Consider the following 24,967-nt stretch of genomic DNA (forward strand, 5'->3'; position numbering starts at 1 on the left):
GACCAGAAAGAGCTCGAGGAGTGTTTTAGAGATTCCCAAGTATACACCTGCACCTCCCAGGTGTTTTTTGTGATTCCTAACAGCCTTTTGCCTCCAGGATTTGTGAGATGCAGCCTGCCTGTTTCCAGAGAATTACAGGAGTGAGCCAGGAGAAGCACCAGGGAAGACACACGCCACGAGTCCCTGCCTCGTTGCCTGCACCCCAAACGTGTCTGGGGATGGAGCCTTGGGGAGGGACTGGCCAAAGGAAGATGAGCACCCCTAAGGGATGGGTTATTTTCTGCAGCTCTAACTCAGAGTGTGTCTGCAGTACCTGGCCCGAGTCACGGTGTAGGAGGGATGAGTAACAGAAGAGCCGTGACCACACGGGCACATTTTGCTGCCGCATGGCTTCACCCCCAGCTTTCCCCTTGGCACCTGCTTGTTCTGCTCCCCTGCCAGCTCTTTCCCCTCTGGGTTCTTTGAACACGTAGTTCTCCGTTTATGCGGAGAATTTGGATTATTGCGAAAATCCCCACATTTAGGAAAACAGAAGGGTTGGGTTGGGACCCCAGGGACCCAGCGCCTCCGGCAGCAGCACCGGCAGGTGGCCCCAGCAGCACGGCCACTGCTGCAGGGCTCAGCGCCTGCCCCTCAGCATCCCCCCCAGCTCCAAAGCTCACCAGCAAGGATCAGGCCTGCAGCCTTCATTAGCTGACATCCCTAATTGCTGAGAGCAAGCAGTTTTCATGAGGGCGAGCTGATAGCTTTTTTTTTTTTTTTTTTGCTTTTGCTGTATTGATTTCCCTGCTTTCCACTGTTTCCTCCTTCCTTTTTAAAACCCAATTTCTTTTATAAATATTTCTAAAAGCACCAGCCAACATGAATTAACTTCCTGAATTCCGCGGTGGGGACGGCCAGTTAAAATGGGATGGTTTTGTTCATTTGAAAGAGGAAATAGTAACAATTAATTTTCGTGCCCGGCTGGGGGCCAGCAGGCTGAGCTCTGCCTGACCTGCAGCCTTGTAGTGCAGGTGGCTAAGTCAACACAGCAATTTGTGGGTGACAGGATGGCTCATGTAAATCAAGATTTGGAGGATCATTAAATCATTAAATCATTTTCACCGTTTCCTTTTTTTTTTTTTTTTTTAAATTGTGCACAATACCTCTGTTGCCTTTTCTGGTCACCTTGGCACTACACCACGGTCAGAAGCTTATACATATGAACACACACACACATGCATACATGTAAATACACACAGGCACATGTGCATTTACACAAGTATTCCTACAAACAGACTGGCAGCAGATCACCTAAATCCTCTTGCCCATACAGAGGGTATATGTGTGTGTCCGTGTCTCCGAAAGCTTTCCTCTTGTCTCACTTACCGAAGGGCTCTGTGAGTAATTGCTGCGCAAAGAGGAAGCACATCTGTCTTGATTTCCACCGTATTGCCCCATGCATAACCACTGCCACTTGGAAAAAAAGGCCCCATAAAGACCTGGATTCATCTCACTTAGCTGAGATGTCAGAGCAGAAAGGAGGGCAGCTGCTATGAAGTCCTGCGTGGTCAAAGGCAGGAAACAGCCAGCAGACGGAGCAGTCCCCTGCCTGCACCACCTGCTCTGGGGATGAGAAAGAGTTACCAAAAGTGCCTGCAGCTGGGGACATAGAGCAGCAAGGTGCTTGAGCTCTTCTTGATATTGATGTCAGACCACGCCAGCCACAACTTTTATCCATCTCTCCTAAAAGACCCAGCCAGCAGGTCTACCCCAAATTCCCTTCCTCCAGCAATAGGAGAGCATCTTCACATTCCCAATGGGAATATATTCCCGGCCAAGGTGCACTTTATTTGATCTCCCACCAGCATTATCCTCTAACTTAAATCATTCCCCTTCCTCCCACCCTGCATGTATTTATGAGGAGTAATCATATCCCCTCTTAACCTTTGTTTTTTCTAGGCTAAACAAGCCGAGCTCTTTTAATCTCCTCTCCAAAGATAGGTTCTCCATTCTGCTAATCACCCCGCCAGTCCTTCCTGCACCTGTTCAAGGGTAAATTCATCCTTTCCTTTCCCAAAGACAGGTCCCAGAACTGCCCACAATATCCTGCACAAGGTCTTACTGCACCGCCTACGCTGTTACTAATACCTGGCTGTGTCTGCTAACAACTAGTGTGAAAGCTGCACGAGTCTTTTTGCACAGCAAATGGAAAATAGTTACAAATCCCTAAACCCATAGCCATAACACAATTGTACGCAAGGAGATCACTATTTCACTTGGAAGGGCATTGTGCTCCTTTACATTTGTGGGTCCCGGTGCTCAGCAATCCTTACTCGGTATTTTTCTCTTTTCACTGGGTGAGCATCAGTCTCATCTTGGCTTTCGCTCAGCCTTTGCTCCAGCAAAACTCTCTGTGCAATCACGGGCGAGGGTTTGAACTGCAAAGATGCAGAGTCAAACGATGAAAACCATTTTGCATTCATCTCTTCTCTTTTCAAAACGATTTTCCAGTTTTACTTGGGGTTTAATTAAATTTCTCCGACCCAGGCGGGGAGTTCAGCCTTTCTAGATTAGCGCTCTTTTAGGTGGCTCTGATAAGAATTTAGCATCAACAATTGAGCTAACAAGCCCCAGCGACCGGTTTGTAGCAGGGGGCTAATTCTATTAACACTTTGCAGTGTCAGGGCTCCACTTTGAGCTAGAAGCCGAGAGGAGGGACGGGGAGCAAATGCAACATTTGGCAACTAAATCCCTGAGATTCAGCCTCTTCGCAGGCAGAGCTCAGCTGGAAACTATTTTAGCTGACAACATCAGAATTTCACCTGTTTTCTCTTTTTTTTTTTCCTCCTCCTGGCTGAAACTCTGCACTTTCTTGGCTCATTGTGATAACGGCCAGGAATAAGGAGCGGAACTGACTGGTGGCGTTGATAAGAGAAATGAAAGGGTAATGCGATGACATGATACCGGGGAAGGGCCTCTGCATCAGCCCTGCCCGTCTTGGACGTGGACCGGAGTACAGGATGGTCAGGACAAAGGTGCTTATGCTGACAGTTGCAAATTAGCCCATTGTAAGGGAAAATTGAGGTTAGCACTCTGCAGAAGTGCCTCTGTTAATTTTTTTGGGTGATGACAGAAATGTCTTGCGGGTCTGTTGTGCCATTCTGCACTCAGGAAGCCCGGCTGGTGCACAAGCATTTTCTCTCTCTCTTTCCCCTTCCCCTCCTGCTTCAGGTACCACTAAAATCTCTCTCTGTCTCTGCTAAAACACAGCCTGATGTCTCTGAGCCATAGCATAAGATCTTGGCCGAGGAATCCACCTGCCTAGAGCTTCTCATCTCCAGTGCCTGGAGACCCAGTTTCAGACCTACCTGCTCCGAGCTGCCCGCAAACCTCACGCGAGCGTTTCCTTTGCAGAGAAGCCAGAACATTATTTCAGGGACGTTGCTTTGCTTTCTGCCCTGGGCAGTCATCGAGAATAATTTGAGTCAAACAGATTACCTGGATGTGACCTGAAAACAAGGCTGCTCGGTGCTTGCTGCATTCCTCAGCCACACCAAACTGCGAGTTGAAATTCAGCATCCCTCGCTGCTGGTCTGCAGATGCTCCTTGTTGCTTTGGAGCACACAGGTGCCTTTCCCCATTGCTGCCATCCCTCCTGTCAACTTCTCATCCTTCCTTGAGAGGCTCGGGGATCCCACCTGTTTCTGCTTTGCTCAGAATGGCTCCGTGTGGCTCTGCTACCCTCTAAGGCTTTAGGAGCAAGGGGCTTCTCCAAGGCCAGCAGCTAAGCCAGGAGCATAAGCAATGCCAGGGACCTGTGGCTCCTCCAGGACAGAGCTGCCCAGGAGCCCTGCAGCACCCTGCCGTGCCGTGTGGCAGGGACAGGGACAGGGAAGGGTGCCAAGTGCTGCTGGAGCCGTTCCTCCCCACGATGCTGCAGCTGGAGGCTGCCCTGGCAGGGCTGGCTGTGCCTGCACCCACGTCCCTGTGTGCGCACAGCCGCCGGTCTGCACCCCGCGCCCACAGAACACGCCTGGTTGTATTTTATTTATTTTCCAAAGCAGGCTAATGGTTCAATTAAGCTATTTAGGCAATTTGGTTGCCTCCACAGTCAGTGCAGGGAGATGAGCAGTGTTTCAGTCCCTTCCTCGCCGGAGCTGGCAGGAGCATGTGTTCCCACATCACACCCGGCCTCCCCACGGCGCTTCGTTGGGATGAAAGCTCTTCTCTGTCCCCGGGTCAAACGATGACAAAATCTACCAAGGACACACAAATGGGCATCCTCCCTCACCCCCCTCGCCCGACTTTTGCCGCAGCATCGCTGTGGATTGGAGCTGTCAGCGGGAGACCACGCTCATCAGAAGGCTCCATCCGTAATCACTCTAAAGAGGATGCTGATATCTAAGTCCTGGAAGCTCCCCAATATCAGATCACAGCAGGGACCGAAATAATTCCCATGTTCCCTCCCATGAAAACGTGCAAACCCGCTGAGAAAGCACAGAGGAGGGAGCTGACGACACTCCCAACGCTGCAGGACCAGAGGCAGCAGAGCATCGGTGCTCAAAGGCATCAGCAACAAGCGAGCGCCGGTGAATGTCCTCTGCCTTCATCTCTACAGCTGTTGGAAATGGCCCCGCGCACAAAGGGCAGCATCCTCATTAAATTCCGTGGAGGGTTGCCATGTGGCCAGCAGAAATTTGGGTTTTGTTGTATTTGGGTAATACATTCACCACCTCCGCCGTAATGGGGTGACAGATGGGAGCTGGGCTCCGGCTTTCATGGGAAAGGCTCCTCTCGGCGGGGAGGCAGCGAGTTTCCCACCTAATCTTCTGTAACCTCCAGACTGCTAACAACTGCAAGAAGAAAGCAATGGGTAGTTATTAAATTAATGACTTCATCCCCGAGACAGTAATAAATATCTTACAGTTTTATCTCTCCACCCTGTAGACTGCTCTAGACGGACTAGACTGTTTATTAATCTAGCTTCTGGATTTATGTTATTTAATTGCTGAACAGCCTCAGCATGGTTGGGCTGGATTATTAAATGCTGAAGCCCGAGGAGTCCTCTGGCAATGGCAAAACCTGAGGAGCTGATTCTCGATCTTGGGCTCGATGAGCTTCGGGCCAAACCCAAATCCCCTGAGGCCAGCACCATTAAACTGGTGCAAAGTCCAGGGTAGCCCCTGGTTGGGTCCAGACTAGTTGGCCTCATGCCATTTGGGGGGACTCTGGGACTTGCTGGGAGTAGGGAGATGCAGGGAAATGCTTTGGCACATCATGACTTCGATAAGGACGTGCTGGAGTTAGCCATGGTCATGCCTGGCTGAGTCTCTCCCCATATGTCCCCTGATGCTGTGGGGTCAGACACCAAACCTGAGCATGTCCAGGCTCCTCCTGGCGTGGTCTGCCCCTTGGTGCCAGTCCTGGAGCTTGAGTTTTCATGTCCTTGCTCTGTCTCTTCATGGCTCGTGGTTCTCCAGATCATCACTGAGATTCAAACAAAAGAGCATTGCCGTTCCACAAATGAATGCAGGCTTTAATGCTTGCTATACTTCCCAGCTGACAGCGATGAAAATGCCTTTAAATCTGATAGCACCGTTTTTACAGCAGCCGGTGATGTATTCGTCCTGCAGAAAGAAGGGGGTGAAGGCATCTGGAATAACGAGAGCTATTTGACAAATGCATCATCCTCGCGCTTCCCTACAGCCCCAGTCCCACGAGCCCCACCGCGCAAAGCGGAAGGTCGTTTCAGGATATTTCTCCTCATCCAAGTGTAGGAGAAGTGAGTGCATTGCCAAAAGCAGGCCAAAGCCCTTCAGCTGGCCCTGTTGGGCTCAGTGCTGGTTGGGGGGGCTGCGGTGGCCCCAGCACCCTCAGCACCATCTTCTCGGGGCCCAAGGAGGTGAGGTCCCTGCCAAAAAGCAGCTCTGGAGAGCACAGTTGTCTTCCCTTCCTGGTGGAGAACCTGATGGAGGAGGAGGCTACCCCATCCCAACCACACCAGTCTTTTCAGACCCTTGACGTGATCATGGTTGGCCTTTCTGGAGGCCACCGTGCACCATCACCCCTTGTCCCCATGAGGGTTTTTGGTGGGGTGGGCAGGATGCAGGTGGTGCCAGGACCACCACAGCTCACCGAGGGGCTTGGGCATTACAGGGCAGTCTGGTGGCGAGGATGCAGATGGAAAGGAGGGCATACATCAGGTGGGAGCCTTGAGACATCACCCAGAGGAGCTCAAGGGGAAGAAAATCAGAAAAAAAATACAAGGCTGGGAAAGAAACCCCTTACTGCTCCCCCCAAAAGCCCTTGCCGGAGTGAGTGGAAGGTACGGCTTGAGCAGAAGAACAGAGGGAAGGGTCATTAGCAGCTTTCAACAATTAACAGTGGCATCAGCGAGGCCAAATGATGCTCTCGTTGGTCAATGATTTATCGACGTGTTTAGAAACGACCGTACGCTAACAAGGAGCTTTTCCCTTCATCCTGGAAGCAAAGCCCCGCTGTCCTCTGCCGCGCAGCTCTCACCCTCCACTTGTCGGAGGAGGCTTAAGAGCTCTCCTAAGCACACCTATAAACGCACAGTGTACCATCTTAAACCAATTCAATTCCCTTCCCTGCGATAAAGGACGCCAGTTCGGAGAAGATAACATCTCACAGTGATGGCTCCCAAAGCTGCAATTTAACACAAATCCAACCGCTCCATTATGCAGCGCGGCCAATTCGTTAGGAGAGGACGCGCGAGTGTGCCTATTAGCTCGATCATCATCATCAAATATTGGCACAACGAACTGCTTCGTGGTGCAAAGCCTATCAACACCCCCCCCAAAACAATGCCGTGTCCTTCAGAAAAAAGCCATGCCAGCCAGTTTAGGCGTGCCATCACGCGAGTCTGCCCCCTTTTCCCATTTAAGCTGTGCCGCTCATTGTGGAGGGGGCAGGACCCCATGAGCTCTGCGAGGTCTCCAGCAAAACCTCAAAGAGTCCTTGTCCTGAGGGAGGTGAGCCCCAATTCATTGAGATATAAATTTTTTGGTTTTGTGTTTGGAGTGGCTTCCACACCCCGAAACTTAGTAGCCTCATTTTTTTTTATTTTATTTTTTTTTTTCTGGAGAGCTGCTGGTGACTGGTCACACTGTGGCACAGTCACTACTGGGCTCCAAACTTTGCCGCTCGCCCAGTCTGCGGCTCGCAGACACCCAACAGAGAGAAAAAAGCTTCCAGTGAACACTACGGCCATGCATCTTTGAGGAAAGGCTTTAAGGAATCTTGTTTCTATCCCAAAACCTTGCTCCAGCTTTCTCTGGCTCCAGTCCTTACCCCTCTGCCACCATTTCACTCTGCCTTTCATGCCCGTGCCATCGCAGCACTGCCACCGCCTCCGACATAACCCAGCGCCCCTCGTGCCCCTGCGTGGGGACAGCCAGGAGGCTCAGCTCACTTAATAAGAGAAATGAATTTCTCAATGACAGACCTGCCTGAAATTCCCATTCGCCCCAACTCGCTCAGCTCCAAGCGGCCTTAATGTGATTTACCTTATTTCACCTCGGAAGCTGCAACTCCAGCAGAGCTAAAGTGAATTTCGGCGACTTCTGAAATGCCTCCTCCGACGAAGAGCACGGTGATGAATCCCCTTCATTGCCACAGCTTCAGAAGCAAGACTTTTCCTCCAGCGAATCATCTCTGCTCCTTGACGAGGACAGCCTGGGAGCCAAGCAAATAAAAGCGAGGCAATCCTGTCGAGAAGAACAACCGCCTCCCAGCATTTAAGTTAAAGCTCAAAGATCAATTTTGTGATTTTTTTTTAGTAAATCCAAAGGCTGAAAGCATCCATCCTGCACCCTGTCCTCCCCCGGCACCTCCTTTGCTCACGCAGGGCTGCTGAGTGCTGGGGGTGCAGGATGCGACCCCTGCTCGGGGACACGTCGGGGACATTGGCAGAAGCTCGAAGAAAGACCATAGGAACTAAAGTCACAAACAGAACTGGGTTTTATTACGAAATAACCCTGCCAGTACATAAGGAAGTTCTGTCTGCAAAATACATTTCCTGAGGAAAGTAGATCACAGTATTCATTTTCACAGAATAACATGTAGCCTGCTATAACTTTCAATGTGACTCTTTATTATTTAAATATTAACAGTATTCCTTCACATAAACAAGTACTCAGTCATCACATAACCGACACACAAACGACAAAATAAATATACAACAAGAGCACAGTTCATTTTTTTTTTCTCGACTTAAATATTAAATAAATAATAAATACAGAATTTTCATTTCCTGTTATCAGTGCCTGAAACAATATGAATGAAAAAGAAAAGAAAAACTGAAAAAGTCTCTCTTCCCCCGGTGCCCCTGCCCCCACAAAAAAACAAACCAAAAAATTATCAAAATGTCTCAGTTATAAAATATCTTTAAAAAAATTCCCATCGTTAAAAGAATAAATAACAAAATATATAAAAAATAACTTGGTTGCATCAAAATTACAAGTAGGAGTTGTAGATAGGGTGTCTTTTTTTTTTTGGAATATCATTTTTTATGGTCAAAAGTTTTAATTTTAAACTTTTTTTTTTGCTTCTTTTATCTTCTTTTCTATGGTGCGGTGTCCAGTTTAAAGTAAGTATAAAATTAATAAATAAAAAAGTTAAATAAATAGAAAAAGTTAACATAAGGTGTTGTAAATATAAATTACATACATCTTGCCAAAATTAAATAATTTACAGGATAATTAAACTAACTACTTTTTTTTTTTTTTCCTCTCTTTCTTCCAGGAAGTGCAATTTCTCTACTTTTAAATACTAACTGAATTGCAGTCACAATCAATTTGGACTCTATTTACATGTTAAGAACATTGTGTTTTTAACACTTCAAATTATTATTATTATTATTTTTCCCCTTTCTTTTGTAGTTTTGCACTTGGAATGGGTTCTAAAATAAGCAAACTCATGGAGCCTGAGCCCGCGGAGGCCTCAGCGTGGCCGTGCACCCACTGAGCTCCTCAGGGGAGCCAGCCCAGGCTGAGCTCCCCACCAGCCTCTCCAAATCACAGATTCTGCCCCAAATAGCTGCAGGATCGGGCTTGAAACACCACCACGGCCTCGTCTTTAGCATCGGTCACCAAAATCCTCCCCACCTCTGCTCTGCCCCAACGCCACCAGGAGCCATGCGGGGGACCCCAGAGGGGTTTTGCCCCTTCCACTTCCAAGGTGTTTGCACCAGGGTGGCAGCAAGCCCTGGGTGGGAGGTAATGGAAAAAAAAAAAAAAAAAAAAAAAAAAAAAAAAAGGAGCTCCCACCTCTCCTTTTCTTGGAAAGGTGCCGAAATGGCCCCCCGATCCCCACCGCGCTCAGCCTGGATGCTGGAGCATCGCAGAGACATTCACGGAGCTGCACGTACCGAGCTGCTTACAAAATGCTTCTTTGGAACAATACCCAATACCTGAATGCTTTTTTTTTTCCTTTTTTTTTTTTTTTCTTCTTTTCGTTTTTCCTCCAGAACGGTGCTTGTACTGTGATTTTGCACAAGGTGTAGAACACCAAACCAAGAAAAACCCATTGCCTTGTGGATATCTGCAAGAAATAAACTGCTGATTCACGTTAAGTAAGCACTTTGCTGGCCATCAATTAACATTTCTCTTTTTGTTGCTTTTTTGTTTGTTTGTTTGCTTGTTTGTTTGTGTTGTTTTTTTTTTTTTTTTTTGTTCATCGCAATCTCAAACGTTCTCTGGCATTGATGTATGATCTCTGGACTGGCAGTACTGCGCCACTGTAAGGATGATCACAATAATGAAAAGAACCAGAACCGTCATCAAACAGACTTCCAAAAAATCATATACACCGGACCATGACACATTAAGAATTCTTCTGTATGAAATATCTGGTATTGGCCTATTCATAATAGCTATTCTCATATTTAAGACAGACAAAGGAATACTGTAGTTGCAAACTCCAAAAGCTTCCCTGAGAACCTTTTATCCATTGCGCTTTCCACTGGAGATCCAGAACTGCTCTTCAGATTTCTTTCAGAAAATAAAAATAAGCTACTTTATAATACTTAAGAGTTCCCATGCCCAGTGGATATCTGAACTCCTGGGGTTGGGAGGCCCAGCACAGGTTCAGATTTACAGGTAGCTTGCAGCTCCAGCACTTATAGCAACATATAACATAATTCATGGGTGAGTAGGTGATCTGGACATACGACCATAGACAACATGAGGGTTTGAGCCAGTCATACGCTAGTCTTGGATCAGACAAAACCCTGTTCTTGTAACGTTTTAACCCTTGGATCAACTCTGTGAAAGCACGGCAGCTTATGAAAGACGCCTGCTCTTCACCAGCTACCGAGCCCCACAACCTACTGGAGAATTTAACCTTCCATCCTGGTCTACCTCGTGGTCCAGGGAGAAAAATCCCACTTTTCCTAAGAAGGTCCAAAGTTAAGTAAACGAGAACATTGAGTTCGATCAGTTCCACGTCTCAGAAATGGCCTCTTGGTTACGTTTTGGTCCTTTGTGTGTTTTTGTTTTTTTGTTTTTTTTTTTTCATTCATTAAACAAGTTTTACAACTTGTAAACCTGAATACTTGGAGGGAAAGTTCCGTCTTACAGTCTGTTTGCTTGCCCGTCTCCATCCCGCGGCACTAAACCTGGATGCCCTTGACGGCTTGCTTGATGCTCTCCAGCAGGTCCTTGTTCTCCGGGTTCTGGTAGCACTCCTGGTTGGTGTACATGTCGGTCAGCGTGTTCACGTACGCATCGAAGTTCTGCTCACTAATGGGCTCCTGCAGCCAAAAAAGCCAAATAAAAGTGTTAGCAGCGGAGCAGGAAAGGATTGAAATCTTTCTTTGCAATTAATCATACCAACAGCCAACGGTCTCGACATCAGAGACTCTTTGTGCGCGGTGCTGTGCGTACGGGAAACTCATTGTGCAGCCCCTGATCCTCCAAAATCTTCACTGGTTGCTCAATTTTTAATGCATTGGCCATGAGGAACAATTAACAGCATCAGGTTAATGTTGTTTGGCGGTTTGACGGGCTTGAGGCTGAATCAAGGCATGGAAATGAAAGGTTGGAGGAGGCAGGGACTGCTGGAGCATCACAGGGGGAATCAAAAGCAAAGTTAGGACAGGAGCAGGTCACCCTGGGCTCGTGTCTGCCCACGCCAGTGTGCTGCTGCTGCTGGACAGCTTTGGCTTTTGAGGGGCATCGTGGAAACCTTGCCAACATCTATCTCAGGGTTAACAGGGAAAAAAAAAGTAACAAGGAGGAGGAAGAAAAAGAACAGGAATAAAATAAGCATACAAGTCTCCTGGGCCTTATTTAATTGGAGTTGCCTGAAACCTTGAAAATATATTTGCTGAACAGTTTATTTGACCTTTATGAGTCAAATACTTCACCAAAAAAAAGCACTCAGTGAGCGGTTTTCTGCCAGTTAGGCAGCTGGGTGAATACTGTCCAAAAGTGCTCTGCTGGAGGATGGCGCGTCTCCAACCAGCCTGAATTTAAATACAGCCCCCAATGAAAAGGGTTCCCAAAAAATGATGGCAGAAAAAAATATAAATCAAAAGCTCATTCCTCTGATCATCGTGATGGTCGTTATGGCTTGTAAGAGGACAGCTTCCCCACCAGCACGCAGCCCCCCCTGCACACACCTGTTTTTGACAACAGTAATTACATTCCTGGGAATAGAGGGAAGGTAATTAATAGCCTTTTGTGGTTTTACTATTTTAATGCAGCCTTTTCATTTTGCAGTAACTCTATGGTAACATGCTGTGGGCTGTTAGACCTTGTTAAATTAAACAAAATACACTCTCTTTAAGAATGCTATTCTTTGGCTGCCAGCTATTCAAAACTGAATTGAAACTACCTGCATTATAATGGGAGCTGTAAGATCTCTCTGACGTTGAAATCCAATCCCTCCTGATCTCTGCTTGTGCTGTCTTAGCCTAAAAGGCTCTGGGTGCCCTTGATAAAGTTTCCTATTTTGTGATAATACTCCCAGATGTAATGAGACAGAACAATAGATACAAAAGGAGATCAGCAGAAAATGACAACAAAAGGGAGATATAATGCAAGCTTCAGAGATAAGGCAAAAGCACTGATCTTATAAAGGACGGGTAGGTGTACTTAGAGAATTTCTCCCCCTTTTTAATGGTCCATAAGCCTTATCTAAGCCTGATTTTGCTCTGCTCCTTCGATCACCCCAACTGGGGCTGGATGCCGACAAAGTTTCTTACCATGTGCGGAAGGCGGATATTGGCAAGACTTTGGATTAGAGCCTGGCTCAACCCTGAGAGCTCCAGGAACAGGGCTTCGTTTTGCTCCTCTATGATTTTGTTTTCCTCCTCAATGTTCTTCAGGTTCTTCTCCATGCTGGAGATCTGCAGAGCAAGGAGCAGGCAGGGTTAGCAGCCCTCCATCGAGGGCACCCACCACCACCCTCTGGGAGATCACATCCACGCTCACAAACCTGAGACTGCAGCTTCACCATGGCAGCTTCCATCTCTGAGTTGGACTCGTTCAGCTCACTGATCTCCTTGTTCAGCTGCTTGATCTCTTCATCGTTCTCCAGAACTGCGGGAGGGAAAGCGGCAGGCGTTCAGCCCCTTCACATGGGCAGGCATCACACCTCCCAGCGTCCTCGCCTTTGCTTTCACGTCCTCAGCACGGGATGCACATCTCGCTTGCTCTATTTTTTGTTTATTTTTTAAGCGAGGCTTTCAGCAGCACGGTTCAATGCTTTATAGGTCAATAGTGCTTTATAGGTCAATATGTAAATGCAAAAGCATTTACATTAACATTACATATAAAGTAGAGCATAGCGGCTGGAGCCCAGTGCATCCGCACGCCCTGCAAGGTTGGCCGCCTCGACAACTGCTCTGTCTGGTCCTGAGTCAGGAATACATCATTTGAAAAATGAATGTGTGTCTTAACTAGAAATTACAGGGTTAGTAAAATAAGGGAGCTTTCCTGGAAGAAATTTATCTTCCAAAGTATATAAGAATTCAAGTAAAACAGCCAAACCTTGCCCATTACCAAACCCCCTCAGTGATAGCACCAGAAACAGTGGTAGTGCCATCGCTAACAAAACTCCAGATCCAGAAATATCTGTGGGATTAAAAGCCTTGAATAGGTGAAAATAGCAAAATGACTGAAAGGGACTTGTGAAAATGCCAGAGAATACTTGAAAAAACATCTCAGTTTCAGCACTACTTCACTATGGGATCTCCTTTGCCATTTCACCTGTGTCACTCAGGGAGCAGCATCAGTGCCACACCACCCCCAACACTGAGGAGGCCCCAAAAGAGGTGTTCATAGCACAGGATTTGCTAGTAAAACTGAGGCCAGGTTTCAATCTGCGAAGAACAAGCCATAGGGGTTCGGTACCTGACACACCTGCTAGAAAAAAATGAGTGCAAATCCTTACCATCGCTGGTCTTGAACTTTGTGTTGAGAATTTCATCCCCTGAGAGTTTTCCTTTCTTCCCAGCAAAAGTAGCTCGTGGGCACCCTGACAAACTGAAAAGCAAGTAAAAATGGGTTTCATAAACTCTCCGTATTTATAGGTGCTATGTTCCCAACACGAGCACGTACCATTTGGTGGAGCTCACGCTGTGAGACAGCCCTTCTAAAAGCTTTTTATGGTGCAGAGGAAATTGCTTTATGAATAATGCCACAAAGGTCCTCATTTATAAAGCAAGAGCAATTTTCTCTGAGCAAAGATTTTTAAAAAAATGTGTTGTTTCCTAAAAGAGAGGGCATGACAGGCAAGGAAGGTGAAGCGAGTCTGGATGGATTGGGCAACAAGCCCCCATTTTGGCTGCCAAAGTCCTGAGCTGGCGTGCTAAATGACATTATATCATTGCTTTTCATGACTTTGGTCAATTCACACCTCACTGCTGAAAAGTTACAAGAACCAAGCATTTCCAAGTGTTTTTATCCATTGCAGAAAACACAACCTGGCAGAGACCAGCATCAGAGGCAGCGATTATGGAGCCTTTCAGCAGGAGCTGAACGATGCTTGGGCAGTGTTCACAGGCAGGCAGGTTGGTCCCCAAACCATCACACCATCACTGGTGGCATGCTTGTGGTGACCTCCAGCCCATCCTTTACCTCCTGTGAGTGAGGAAGCTCCCGTTGGCGTGGCCGGAGCCGTCGCAGCCCGGGGTAGGGCAGGTCGGGCCTTCGTTTTTTAACGATTTCCAGGAAAACGAGGAGCCATTGAGGGATCCTTCCTTCTGCCTGCGGGCTGCGAGGGGGCACCCAGATGCGCTCCGGTGCGAGGCGTATTTGCCACTGATGTGTCCAAGCCCAACACAGCCAGGAACCGGACACCTGGGCACAGGGAAAAAAAAAATACAGCACAGAAATGAAGAGGGATGGAAGGAAAATATGGATGATGAAGTGTAGGAAGTGAGTGCTCATGTTTGGGGACCTCATCTGGATTTTATTTGGTCGGTGCTTTAATGACGGAGAGGGTCACACTTCTTTGCATCAGCTGGGATGTTTCTTCCCATGGGTTTTAAGAATCTGTGGGACTTGCTGGGCTCTGCCTGTTATTCCCATGGCTAGAGATGGCAACAAAACAAGGCTGGGAGTTTTTCTCACTGCAGGGGCTCGTTCCCGAGCTGAGCAGGGGATGGAGGACAGCAGAGCAGGAAGATGCTGGAGGGAACCTTCCCCACCAGACTGCTGGTGCTGTGGGGCAGACGCTGCATGGCACGGGAGGAGAGGTGCTTTCTAAGTCCAAAACCAGGGGACAGGGACACAAACATGTAGTTACTTCTACCAAATATGTGATGGAAACCCCACTTCAGGGAATAGAAGCTCTGTTTTTACAGCAATGGGTATGGGAGGCAGATGGCTGCCCCCCTAAAAAGACCCAAAGCCAGCCAGCAGACCACATCAGCGCCACACTTGCAGCAAAACAGCTAAACAGCAGCTGCTGGGGAGTCCCAACCCATCACACAGAAGGTCAAAAACCGTGCTGGGTGGGCGCCTCGGGTGCCAGGTGGCTGGCTGGGTCCTGACTTTGAACCTGGACACCCCCCAAGGAGGACACGCTCGCACCAAACACCTTTGGGAGCAGGAACTGCTGTCTGTCCCAGCACAAACCCTCCATCCCTGTGCCTCCAGCACCGATTAGGGCCAGTTAAATCGTGCTGGAGATGTGGTGGCAGTGCTGACATGGCCAGTGTTAATTAGCAATAAGTGCTGTGAAAGGAGCCGCTGTCCCCTTGCTCGCCAGCCCGATGGCACACCAAGTACACGCGGCCGCTCAGCACAGCCCTGAGTGTCTATTAAGGTTTCTGCTGTGCCTTGCACTTGCTTAAGGATGCTAGTCAATTATAAATACAGTTAAAAGTTTATTACTTGAGGGAGGTTACCCTATAAAAGGGGAGGAAAAAAAAAAGGAGGCAGGAAACGGCGAAAATAACCTCTTGTCCTCAGTTCGAAAGCAATTAGGGGCTTCAGGTTTCCCCAGCAAAATAGCCACTGAGCTGCTCCTGAAAATCGCAGCGGTTTCGCCACAGAAATGATTCCCCTTATTGTTTATGTTTGGTACAAAAGGGAGCTGACAGCAGAAGGGGGAGCCGCACACCCATTATTTTCCCAAGATAATTTGAAAAATGCTGATCTCAATTTTAATCAGCTGCAAATGCAGCACAATTCACTTATAATATCCCTGCCAGCAGGATCCTCACTAAATTCATAACATCATTGCTTTTATATGATCATGAGCAAATTACTGAATCCTCAGGAGGAAAAGGAGAGAAAAAAAAAAAAGAGAGAGAGAGAGAGAGAAACAAACCCCAGCATTTAGCATGCAGCTGTTATGGCCCAACCGTTACATATTTTACACTGTTAATTTAACTTTCATTACACTTCCATTTTTTAAAAAATAAACCAGAGCCTTATTGTGCAAAACAGCTGGCTTGGATATTTTATTTTATTATTATTATTTAACGGAAGTAACGGCAGTGCTCGATCAATTAGGCAGCCACGGATGCTTCCGCTTTGTGCCAGGGCTGGGCTGAAGGTTGAGGTGATCTGTTCTATCACATCTGTAGCAAATTGCTCGAAGGCTGAGCAGCAAAACAACGGGGACTAAATGACATTCTCCTTGGTGGTGATGTGCAAAACTCGGCCGGGCGCCAAGAGGCATGCGGTGCAGGCAGAGGAGAGGATTTGGAGGCAAAACTCCTTAACACATCCCCGTGGGGATGTGCACCGGGTGCACCTTGTGCTGGAGACAGAACTCCAGCTTGCCAAGGACTGGAGGAAGCCAGCAGTGAAGAGACCATTGCACAGTGCTGTTTTGCACATCTCAAGGAGATGATGCTCATCCTGGGGATATCGGAGGACCAGGGGTTGCTGCTTGTACTGCAGCACATCAGGGGATGCTTTCATGGCCCCCTGCACCCCACCATCCTGCTGCAAACAGGGGAGCAGAGTCCCAGTGAGGTCTCTGAGGCCAGTTTGGTGATGGACAGCATCAGTTCTCTGGGAACCAGAAAATCTCATCTCTACAAGAGCCCCTTTTCCCTTTGCCCTGGGAAGAGATCTCCTGCCAAAGAGCTGTGCTGGGGGAGCCACTTGGTGCATTCAGCACTGCAAAAGCCCAGCAGCCCTGCGACCACACTTACTGCTTTTCCTGTCCTTTACCATGACACCAGGTAACGGAGCAGCATCACAACGCCACCAGTAATTTAGGATATTTGAGTCCAAATGTTTTTTTTTTCTCTCTCTCTCTTTTTTTTTTTTTTTTCCAGCAGATTATTGAGCAGTTTGCTTAATTTTTAATAAACTCCGCTAACTCCTGCTAATTAGGCACACAGTTCATTTAACTCGGAGGCTTTCCTTCCTGGAGACAGAGTGAGAACAGAGCAGATGGCTCAAATATCATCTGCTTCGTACAGCTCCTTTCCCCAGCTCATGCGCCCCAGCTCCCCGCAGCCCTGGCAGAGCGCAGGGGACAGCAGCAGCCAGCACAGCCTCTGCTCCTGGACCTCCAAAATTCGGCAAGGGTGAGAGCTGCCCTGGCAAGGGAAGGGCTAAAATAGGGAGAAAAATGTCTGGGGAGAGTTCGCTGAGCGAAAGGGGTTTGACCAGAAGTGCCAGCACTCCTGGCTGCTCCGGCAGCATCCAGAAACTCACTAAAAGGTTTCCTCTGGCTCCCCATGCTCCCTTTTTCCCTGCTCCACCTGAACACACTGGGTTAGTGGATGGGTTCTGGCAAGGCTGGGAATGTGCTGGGTTAACCAAAAATAGGATCCTGGAGTTGGGGCTGGCACCATCCTGCCGTAAAGGTTTTGACATCCCAGAGATGTGCAAGGGGTCGCAGGGCAGCCCCTGGGCGCCCAGCCCATGGTGCTGCAGTATGCCGAGAGCCAGGATGAGAGGGTTTGAAGTGGGCTTTTTTTTTTTTAATCCCTGTTCCCAGGCGGAGTATTCCCCTGGATGGTGTTGAAAAATTCAGCCCGAGGCAGCAGAGAAGGACTTTTTCAGCTCACTCTGAACATTCAGCGGTGGCAAAGACTCTACAACACATTCACTGCTACCAGGTCCTTACCCTGCGGAACTAAGCAAGCCCACCGGCACCCCTCACATGCCCATTTCCACCCTGAAAACCCCCAATATTTCATCTGGCTGTGGGTTTTTACCCTCATTCCCAACACCAGCGATTTCCTCAGGAATTATATAAAGCATGGGAAGGAGAGGAAACGTTAGTGCCCTGCCAACCTACCTTTCACATCTGCAAACAACGAGAAAAAAAACCACTCCGTTACCTCCCCCACCTCCCAGTTTTCCCATCCAATTTCAGAATTGCATTTGTGGCATCAAGGAAAAAATCATGGGAAAAATGTGGAAGAGCTTTGATGGTGCCGGAGCCCGGCCCCAGGCCGGCGATGCTCTGAGCGGTGGGGATGCAGGGTGGTTTTATCCAGACTTACTTCATCAGCTCCGGGTCTTCTTTATCATCCTTTGTCGGGGTTATCTTGATCCCGCTTTTCTTGGCACGAGGGCAGCCTGACAGACTGTGTTTGAAAAGAGAAGAAAGGCCTGTCTGAGAGGCAGGGCCCCGCGCACGCGATGCCCCCGCTCCAGTCAGCTTCCCCCTGCACTTCGCACACTGTTTTGATCTCTCTCGATTTGCAGCTTCACATCACCAGAAGTCAGGAGGAAAAAAAAAAAAAAAATCTATATATTTGAGGGAGATGGACAGTAATTAACGGTGTCTAGATAAGAAGATATCTGCTAACAGCCTGCGATGTTTAATGGAATTGTTGAAACAGAAGGCTCAGATCTCCGCTATTAATGCTCTAAAGTGATAATAGAAGTCATAAATAGGTAGCATTATTAACAGGAACATTGCATCAGCTAAAATCTGACCCTTTGTCTTTTATTCTATTGAAGGGAGCTTCTAATCAGATGCTGGAAACGTCAAAAAAAAAGAAAAAGAAAGTCAGATTAAAGAGATGAAAATAGGCTTCAGTTGTCAGTAACATTAATGTTTTATTCAGAACTTTACAACTCTGCCCATTGCAGGGAAAAAAATAATAAGAAGGAAAGAAAAGGAAAAAAAAAAAAAAAAAGGAAAAAGGAAAAAAAATAGTAAGAGGCTAAGGATAAAATAATTTAAGGGAAGATCTTACCTTCTATGCGATGCATAATTTCCTGTTATGTGACCAGAGCCGTCACAGCCAGGAGTAGGGCACCTGCAGAAGAAAGGGAGGCTCCCATTAGCCAGGGGACACGCACAAGGCTGGAGGCTTTGCACTGCTCGTGCCAGAGAAATCCGGGCAGCACCGAAGCAGAATTTTCTCCCTGCCTCTTTTCACTCCACAGGAACAACGTCAGGTCCGTGGCATCCGCAGCGTCAGGGCCCCCATGCCCGGTGTGGGCACTGGGGAGAAGGTCAGTGGGAAGGGATGGGGACATGGGGAGGGACACGAGTCCTGGCCTCATCCCCACCTTCTTGATAGGGACAGCTCAGGCGATGGTAGAAAAACATCAAAAAAAAAAAAAAAAAAAAAAAAAAACAAGGCAAGAAAAGACCTCCAGGACAGTGCCCATCCTCTTGGGGAAGATGCAAGGAGACACTGGTACCCTCCCGGATCATTGGGTTGAATGTGAGCCCAGCCAAGAAACCAGAAAAAATGTTTTCAGCCATGGACAACTCGGCTGTTGAGGTTTCTCCTCCTGGGCCACCTTGGCCGATGCCAAGAAGAAGCCCAACGAGAGGTTTTAGCTCAGGTCTAGGTGACGGTGGGGGCTAAGTTCACTGGGAGCAGACCCAAAAACAGACTCCAAAACCAACCAATGCCTCTGATGGAGAGTAATGAAGAAGGAATGAGGAAAAAGCTGAGCTTAACCTTTGGTCTCTTCCCTCTGTTACACCATGGGTAAGGGACATGGGTCCCACAGGGGTCCTCAGGTGGGGTCACCAGCACCCTCAGGTGCCCCCTCTCCACCTCCGCCTGTTGCAGAGGGCTCTTTGAAGACCTCACCCACAACCACGGGGCTGAAGGCAAGCAGCCAGCACTCAGGCACACGAATGAGAGCTGAGCCTGGCAGAACACATCCATGTTCACACAGAGCTGCACAAAGGCAGCGGGCGGCAGCACAGATAATGGTGCGAGTCGAGCACGGCGTCATTAAGGCCACCGAAGTGAGGGAGGTGAGGGGCTCTGAAGTGCCACCAGCACAAAGCCCCGCTCCGAACGCCGCAGGTGAGCCATAAAAGTTGTCATGGGGACCAGCACGAGAGGTGAGGAGTCCTCGCCGAGGACGCGTGTGCCGGCCTGCCAACTAGCCAGCGCTGCTCCAGTCAAGTGAGTGGGGCTGGAGGCGGTCCCTGGGGGGGTGCTGAGCCGCTCCCTGCTTGCAGAGGGCCCCTGCTCTCAGGGGAATGGTTTTGTGCCCCCACTTTCTCGATCCTCGTTTAGTTTAGTTTTAAAATCAGAAAATATCCCACTTTCTCGACGCCCGTTTGGTTTGGTTCTAAAATCAGAAAATAGCAAAACTCTCCTCGTTGTGTCAGCTCTGAGTGTAGGTTTGGGGTTTGCAGGTCACTGAGAGTCTCTGCTGGAGGAAAATTTCGGCTGCAGGGAGAACAGGGACCTGTCCCAGTCCCAGAAGGGTGACATGGGGATGGTGTAAGGGCACAGCTCCACCTGCAGACCCAGCAAAGCACCGGGTCTGGTGCAGGAGGGACAGGGCCACATCCAGCAGGACCTGATGGAAATCCTCCAACTCAAACATTAGAGGCTTGGGAGATGACTACATGTTCATGACATTTCCTCATTAAACCCTAGTAGAGTAGGAAGCAAAACTATTTCTTTGTTGTTCTAGCTTCGGGCTGGGATGGAATTATGAAAACACCAACACCGAACTCCTCCTGCCTTTCAGGACTTTTAAAGAGGTGAAAGAAGTGATTTGATTTTTATTTTTAATTATCTGGAGACAAATCATTCCGACAGAGACCTTTTATTGCATGTTCCAGCCTGGAGCTATTTTTTTATATTAGGGATATTAACCCCCTGAAATAGAATTTATAATGGAAATGCTGACATGGCCTTATCTGAAGTTGTGAAAGAGCTGTGACTGTGGGATCCGTAACATTTCCGAATCCTCCTCCGTCCTCCTCTCCCTGCCTCCATCCTCACCAGGATATATGAACAGGACAACACTTGGAAAATAACACTGAAAGGCTTTGTTTTGGCCAGGGGTTACCTGTTTTATGTAGTATTTTGATCAAAAAGCACTAACTTCAGATGCCCGAAGTGCATTATTCAGAATGCTGAATGATGACTCTGGTCCATTTTTCACCACGTCCATACTGGGCATGGGCGCTGTTCCTGAGAGCTTTTAATATCTTACCACTAATTGCCTGTTCGCCAGGCTGTTCTTTAAGGCTGTTGGAGAAACACCAGTTCAGCAAAGCTCTCTTAAGAGCTTCTTTCAAAATGTATATCATCTATAATGCACAATTAAGTGTACTTAGCACTAATCAGGAGAGTCCTTGCCATCCACTGGCATATTCTATTAATGTCACCTAATCCAGCTACTTTTTCCACTTCTCTGGTGCAGAACAGGAGGTTAACGAATGGTTTTCTGGCACCAGCACCTGCAGCAGTCCCAGACCCATGCTGTAAGGGGATTTGGGGTTTTGCTGATCACCTTCACTGAGCAAAGGGGCTCCCACCTGGCTGTTATTTATTCTGAGCATCACCAGCTGCATACAGGACACAGGACTGAGTTTTTCCTATGGTGAGCCTATGCAATGCAAAGCCCCCTGCAGAGGCCTCCCTGGTTATGGTTATGAATATCTCACCGTCAAAATAATCCTAAAATTGGATTCAGCAAAGCAGGACGCTAAGAGGAGAATCAGCCTGCAAAGACAGGCTGGCTCCATGGCAAAGATGTGGGAAAAACATTCACCATTAGTTCTGTCCCTCATAGGTTGTGTTGGGAGAAGAAATGCTCAGGTCCCCCCATGGTCTCCGCTGATTTTAAATACAATTTCCAATAAACCTTCCTATAGGGGATGCAAACTAAGGAGCAGTAGGAAAACTCCCCCGTGAAGCTGCAGCTCCTCCTGAAAATGAGGAGCATTGGGAAGACAGGAGCAAAGCTGAAAATGGGATTTGGAGGAACACATTTGAATGGAAATACCGAAGCTAGATTCCCCCCTTTGGGAGCAGAATTGTGCACACACACATCCAAGTGCCCACAGCCCTTTGCCCCCAGTTAGCAGATGCACACTTGGATCTGCCCCTTTGCAACTGCTCAGGATCCAGCCTTGCCCAGCACCATTTGCTTGGTCCTGCTGTCATTGCCCTACTGATCAGACACCCAAGTCCCTGTCACTGCATCCCCAACAGCCCCTTAAATTTAGCAAAAAATTAGCACTCCGGGTTCTCCAAGAGTTGGCTTCTTTTTGCTATTTTCCCAGCTGTGTCTCTACCCAGTCCTAAAGCATGTGCCTTCATCCTGGCTTTGGATTCTCTGAGAGCCACACAGAAATGACGAATTAAAAGGGAACAAATGAAAAAGAAATTAGCTTATTTCTGCGGTGTCCAAAGGAAAATTGCCAAGGGTCCGAGTTATTGCTGAACAGCTCTGTGATCTCCCTCTCCCCAAAATACTCCTTCCCTCATTCCATTGCATTCCCAAAATGACATCAAGAGGCTGGGCTCCACCAGAGCTCCTCGCAGGCAGACACTTATCGGCTTTTGGAAGGAGAAGGGAAGGGATAAAAAAAGCAAAAGCAGAGCACAAAGGGGGGGCAGGGAGGGAAAAGACAGAAAAAAAGGGGGAAAAAAAGAAAAACAAAAGGAGATCCAAGTTGAGCGCAAACATACTTGAGGTCAGCAGAGTGGGCAGCCATGAGGTTTCTGAGGCTCTTGTCAGCAAGAGGACAACCAGAAAGGCTGAAAGAGAAGAGATGGAATATCTGGATAAGCAAAAAAAAAAAAAAAAAAAAAAAAAGGAAAAAAGGAAAAAGAAAAAGGGCTGGGGTGTGGGGAGGGAGAGGGGCAACAGAAGGCGGGGAGGAAACAGAACCAAATCTTCCACATGGTGAAAAAATATACTAAAAAATAAAGTTGTATTTAGAGTCTGAGCCATGGAAAAGAGGCGAACCCACCTGCGGTGAGAGGCATAGTTTCCCGTGATGTGTCCGCTGCCGTCACAGCCTGGGGTAGGGCAACTGGGCAACAACAACACCACAAGTGTAAGTGCTGGAAGGGAATGAATTCACCCGAAAACGCGCGCACGCAGCCAGTAAAGCCCTCCTTGGGGTCTTCCCCTGCCATCAGCCCTGCTCGTGTGCAAATACCCCAACTCTTCCCCTTCCACCCTCTTTTCATGCCTCTTTTATTTCAAAAAGATCACAAGAACCCTCCATAATTTTGAAAAAAATGTGGCAAATGTGAAGAAAGTGGTGTGTTGCTGTGTGCCGGCAGGCAGAGGTGAGCAGCACCTCCACACCTCCATCGGTGCCGGGAGGTGGCCCAAGCTCTGCACCCAGACACAGAGCTTCAGATAGACACAGCCAGCTCCTGGATTAACTGCAGATAATTTGTTAGGGCCAGGAAGGAGCAAGGATGCTAAATGGGGAGAGGTGGCTCTGGGCTGGCCATGACATCGCTTATTTATTCCAGGGCTGTTTCTGTTTAGGAAATGTCTCTACCTTCATAACACAACTAAAGGATTCTACCTCAAAAACTGCTATTCACATCACTGCTGGGTTTTAAAAAAGCCCAGAGAGCTTTGTACAGGGCAGCTGGTGCATGCTTTGCTCATTTAGGAAGCTGCTGCTGCTGCTCTGCTCCCTCGGACCTCTTCCTTGCCTGTCCGCACAGCTCCCTCAGGTTCTTGCTTGCGCAGCCAAATAACGAGCAGCTTGTATAGGGTCAGCAAAACGAGGCTCGCCAGACTTCCCTCTTTAGCATATGGGAAGGTCAGATGCAGGAAAAAGATCTGCAGGGAGGTCTGGGAGGGGAAACCTCAGCACCACGACCTCCAAGCGGACCCGAGGGGCATTGGGGCAGAGCCAGGTCTGGGCTGTAGCGCCTGTGTCCAGCTCTAAACCTTAACCTTTGGGGGGGTCAGCATGGATAGAACAGATCTGGGCCTTTTTTTCTCCCCATCCAATGCTGTAAATACACATATGGGGGCTCAATTAAGCCCCCTCTGCAATGCAAAATGCAATGTCAGCAATCCTGCTGCAGCCAGAGCTCACGTTTGGTGGCCCTGCACCTTCACAGTGATGGAGCTCCTTGCTCCACATTAAGCAGAAGTCCTGTCTGCTCAACAAAACACCTTGAAGCTCAACACCTCCGTGAGAAGGTACATTTTAAAATGTATTTCCTCCAGTTTTTGTCTGCTACATGCCCTGAGTGCATGTTTTATATGCATCAGAGAAAGAGGCGAGAAGGACTCACGTGAGCAGCTCTTTCTTGATGTCCTTGGAGAGGAATTTAAGCTTGAAGTTGGTTAAAGTAACTTCCCCTGGGTATTTTCGTTCTTCAAAGTTTTCCTCCGACACTTCTTGCTCATCAGCTTCCGAGGAGGCAAACGAGTGGGCTGCTGGCTCTGACTGCAAGAGAACAGCCGGGAGAAGGGGATGCAGGGGTGCAGTGGATGTAAGGGTGCCAGGAGAAGTGGATGTAATGGTTCATCCCAGCTCAGAGCTCCTGCAGCTTTGGCAAAACTCTTGAGCCCTGTAAACACCTCAGTCCCCAGACCAAACAGTTTCAATATCCCCTTTTTGTAGGAGAAATGTAGGGACCCATGCTAACGGCAGAGAGAAATCAGCCTGGGGAACATCACCAGGAGCACCTCATGTGCAAATGAAGGAAGGATTGACAGCAAAGCAAGCACCACAGGCCCAGAACAGAGCACACAGTGGGCTTTTTCTCTGCAAGAGCTGCTCAACGGAGCCAAGAGCACGTGTTTACCCCAGGACAGCTCTGCCTCCTGCCCCATAATCTGCAGCTGATGTAATACTCCTCTCTTAGGCTCAAGGAGCAAACGAGGAATACTGGAGGAAAAGAGGAGAACCGTGCAAGAAAATATGGCCTTCAATCCACCGTGAGTTGTTACCTAAGGTCCAGAGCTCACCTCTTCTGGCTCCTCTTCCCGCTGGCGGTTTGGTTTGGTGTAGTCGATGGGCCCATCCCATTCATCCTGGCGGGAGGTCTGGCTGGACTGGGGGGAGGTCATGGTGCTGCTCGTGGCACTGGTGCTGTTTTGGCGCTGGGACACATCTGGGGACTTCATGCTGGGACTGCTGCTGCAGCTGCTGCTGCTGGGAAAGGTGCTCTCCCGCTTGCGGTGCTTGTTCATACTCAAGTCCAGAGTCCCATTTTCATCCACCTCAATGTCCATGGACTGAAAAGGGGGAAATACGCCCAACATCAGCATCTGCCAGAAATCCCCTAAGGGGATCTTGTCCCCATTTGTCGTGGAGGAGGTTAGGGAAC

At 48.4% G+C, this 24,967-nt stretch overlaps 1 protein-coding gene across 2 annotated transcripts in view; it reads right to left on the bottom strand.

Moving 5' to 3' along the window:
- Positions 1-9,445: 9,445 nt before the first annotated feature.
- Positions 9,446-24,967, bottom strand: part of MYT1 (myelin transcription factor 1) — a 59,582-nt gene continuing 44,060 nt past the window's right edge. For both annotated transcript variants that reach the window (XM_032198433.1, XM_032198432.1), the window contains exons 13-23: positions 24,606-24,875; positions 23,927-24,081; positions 22,627-22,689; positions 22,343-22,411; positions 18,632-18,694; positions 17,930-18,013; positions 14,088-14,309; positions 13,402-13,493; positions 12,445-12,548; positions 12,212-12,355; positions 9,446-10,756 (exon numbers count right to left, since the gene is read on the bottom strand). In XM_032198433.1, the coding sequence (XP_032054324.1) occupies positions 10,616-10,756; positions 12,212-12,355; positions 12,445-12,548; positions 13,402-13,493; positions 14,088-14,309; positions 17,930-18,013; positions 18,632-18,694; positions 22,343-22,411; positions 22,627-22,689; positions 23,927-24,081; positions 24,606-24,875 (1,407 nt within the window). In that variant the 3' untranslated portion in view covers positions 9,446-10,615. The remainder of the gene's footprint in view (positions 10,757-12,211; positions 12,356-12,444; positions 12,549-13,401; positions 13,494-14,087; positions 14,310-17,929; positions 18,014-18,631; positions 18,695-22,342; positions 22,412-22,626; positions 22,690-23,926; positions 24,082-24,605; positions 24,876-24,967) is intronic.

This window comes from Aythya fuligula, chromosome 16 (genome assembly GCF_009819795.1).
Source record: "Aythya fuligula isolate bAytFul2 chromosome 16, bAytFul2.pri, whole genome shotgun sequence".
NCBI classification, from domain to species: domain Eukaryota; kingdom Metazoa; phylum Chordata; class Aves; order Anseriformes; family Anatidae; genus Aythya; species Aythya fuligula.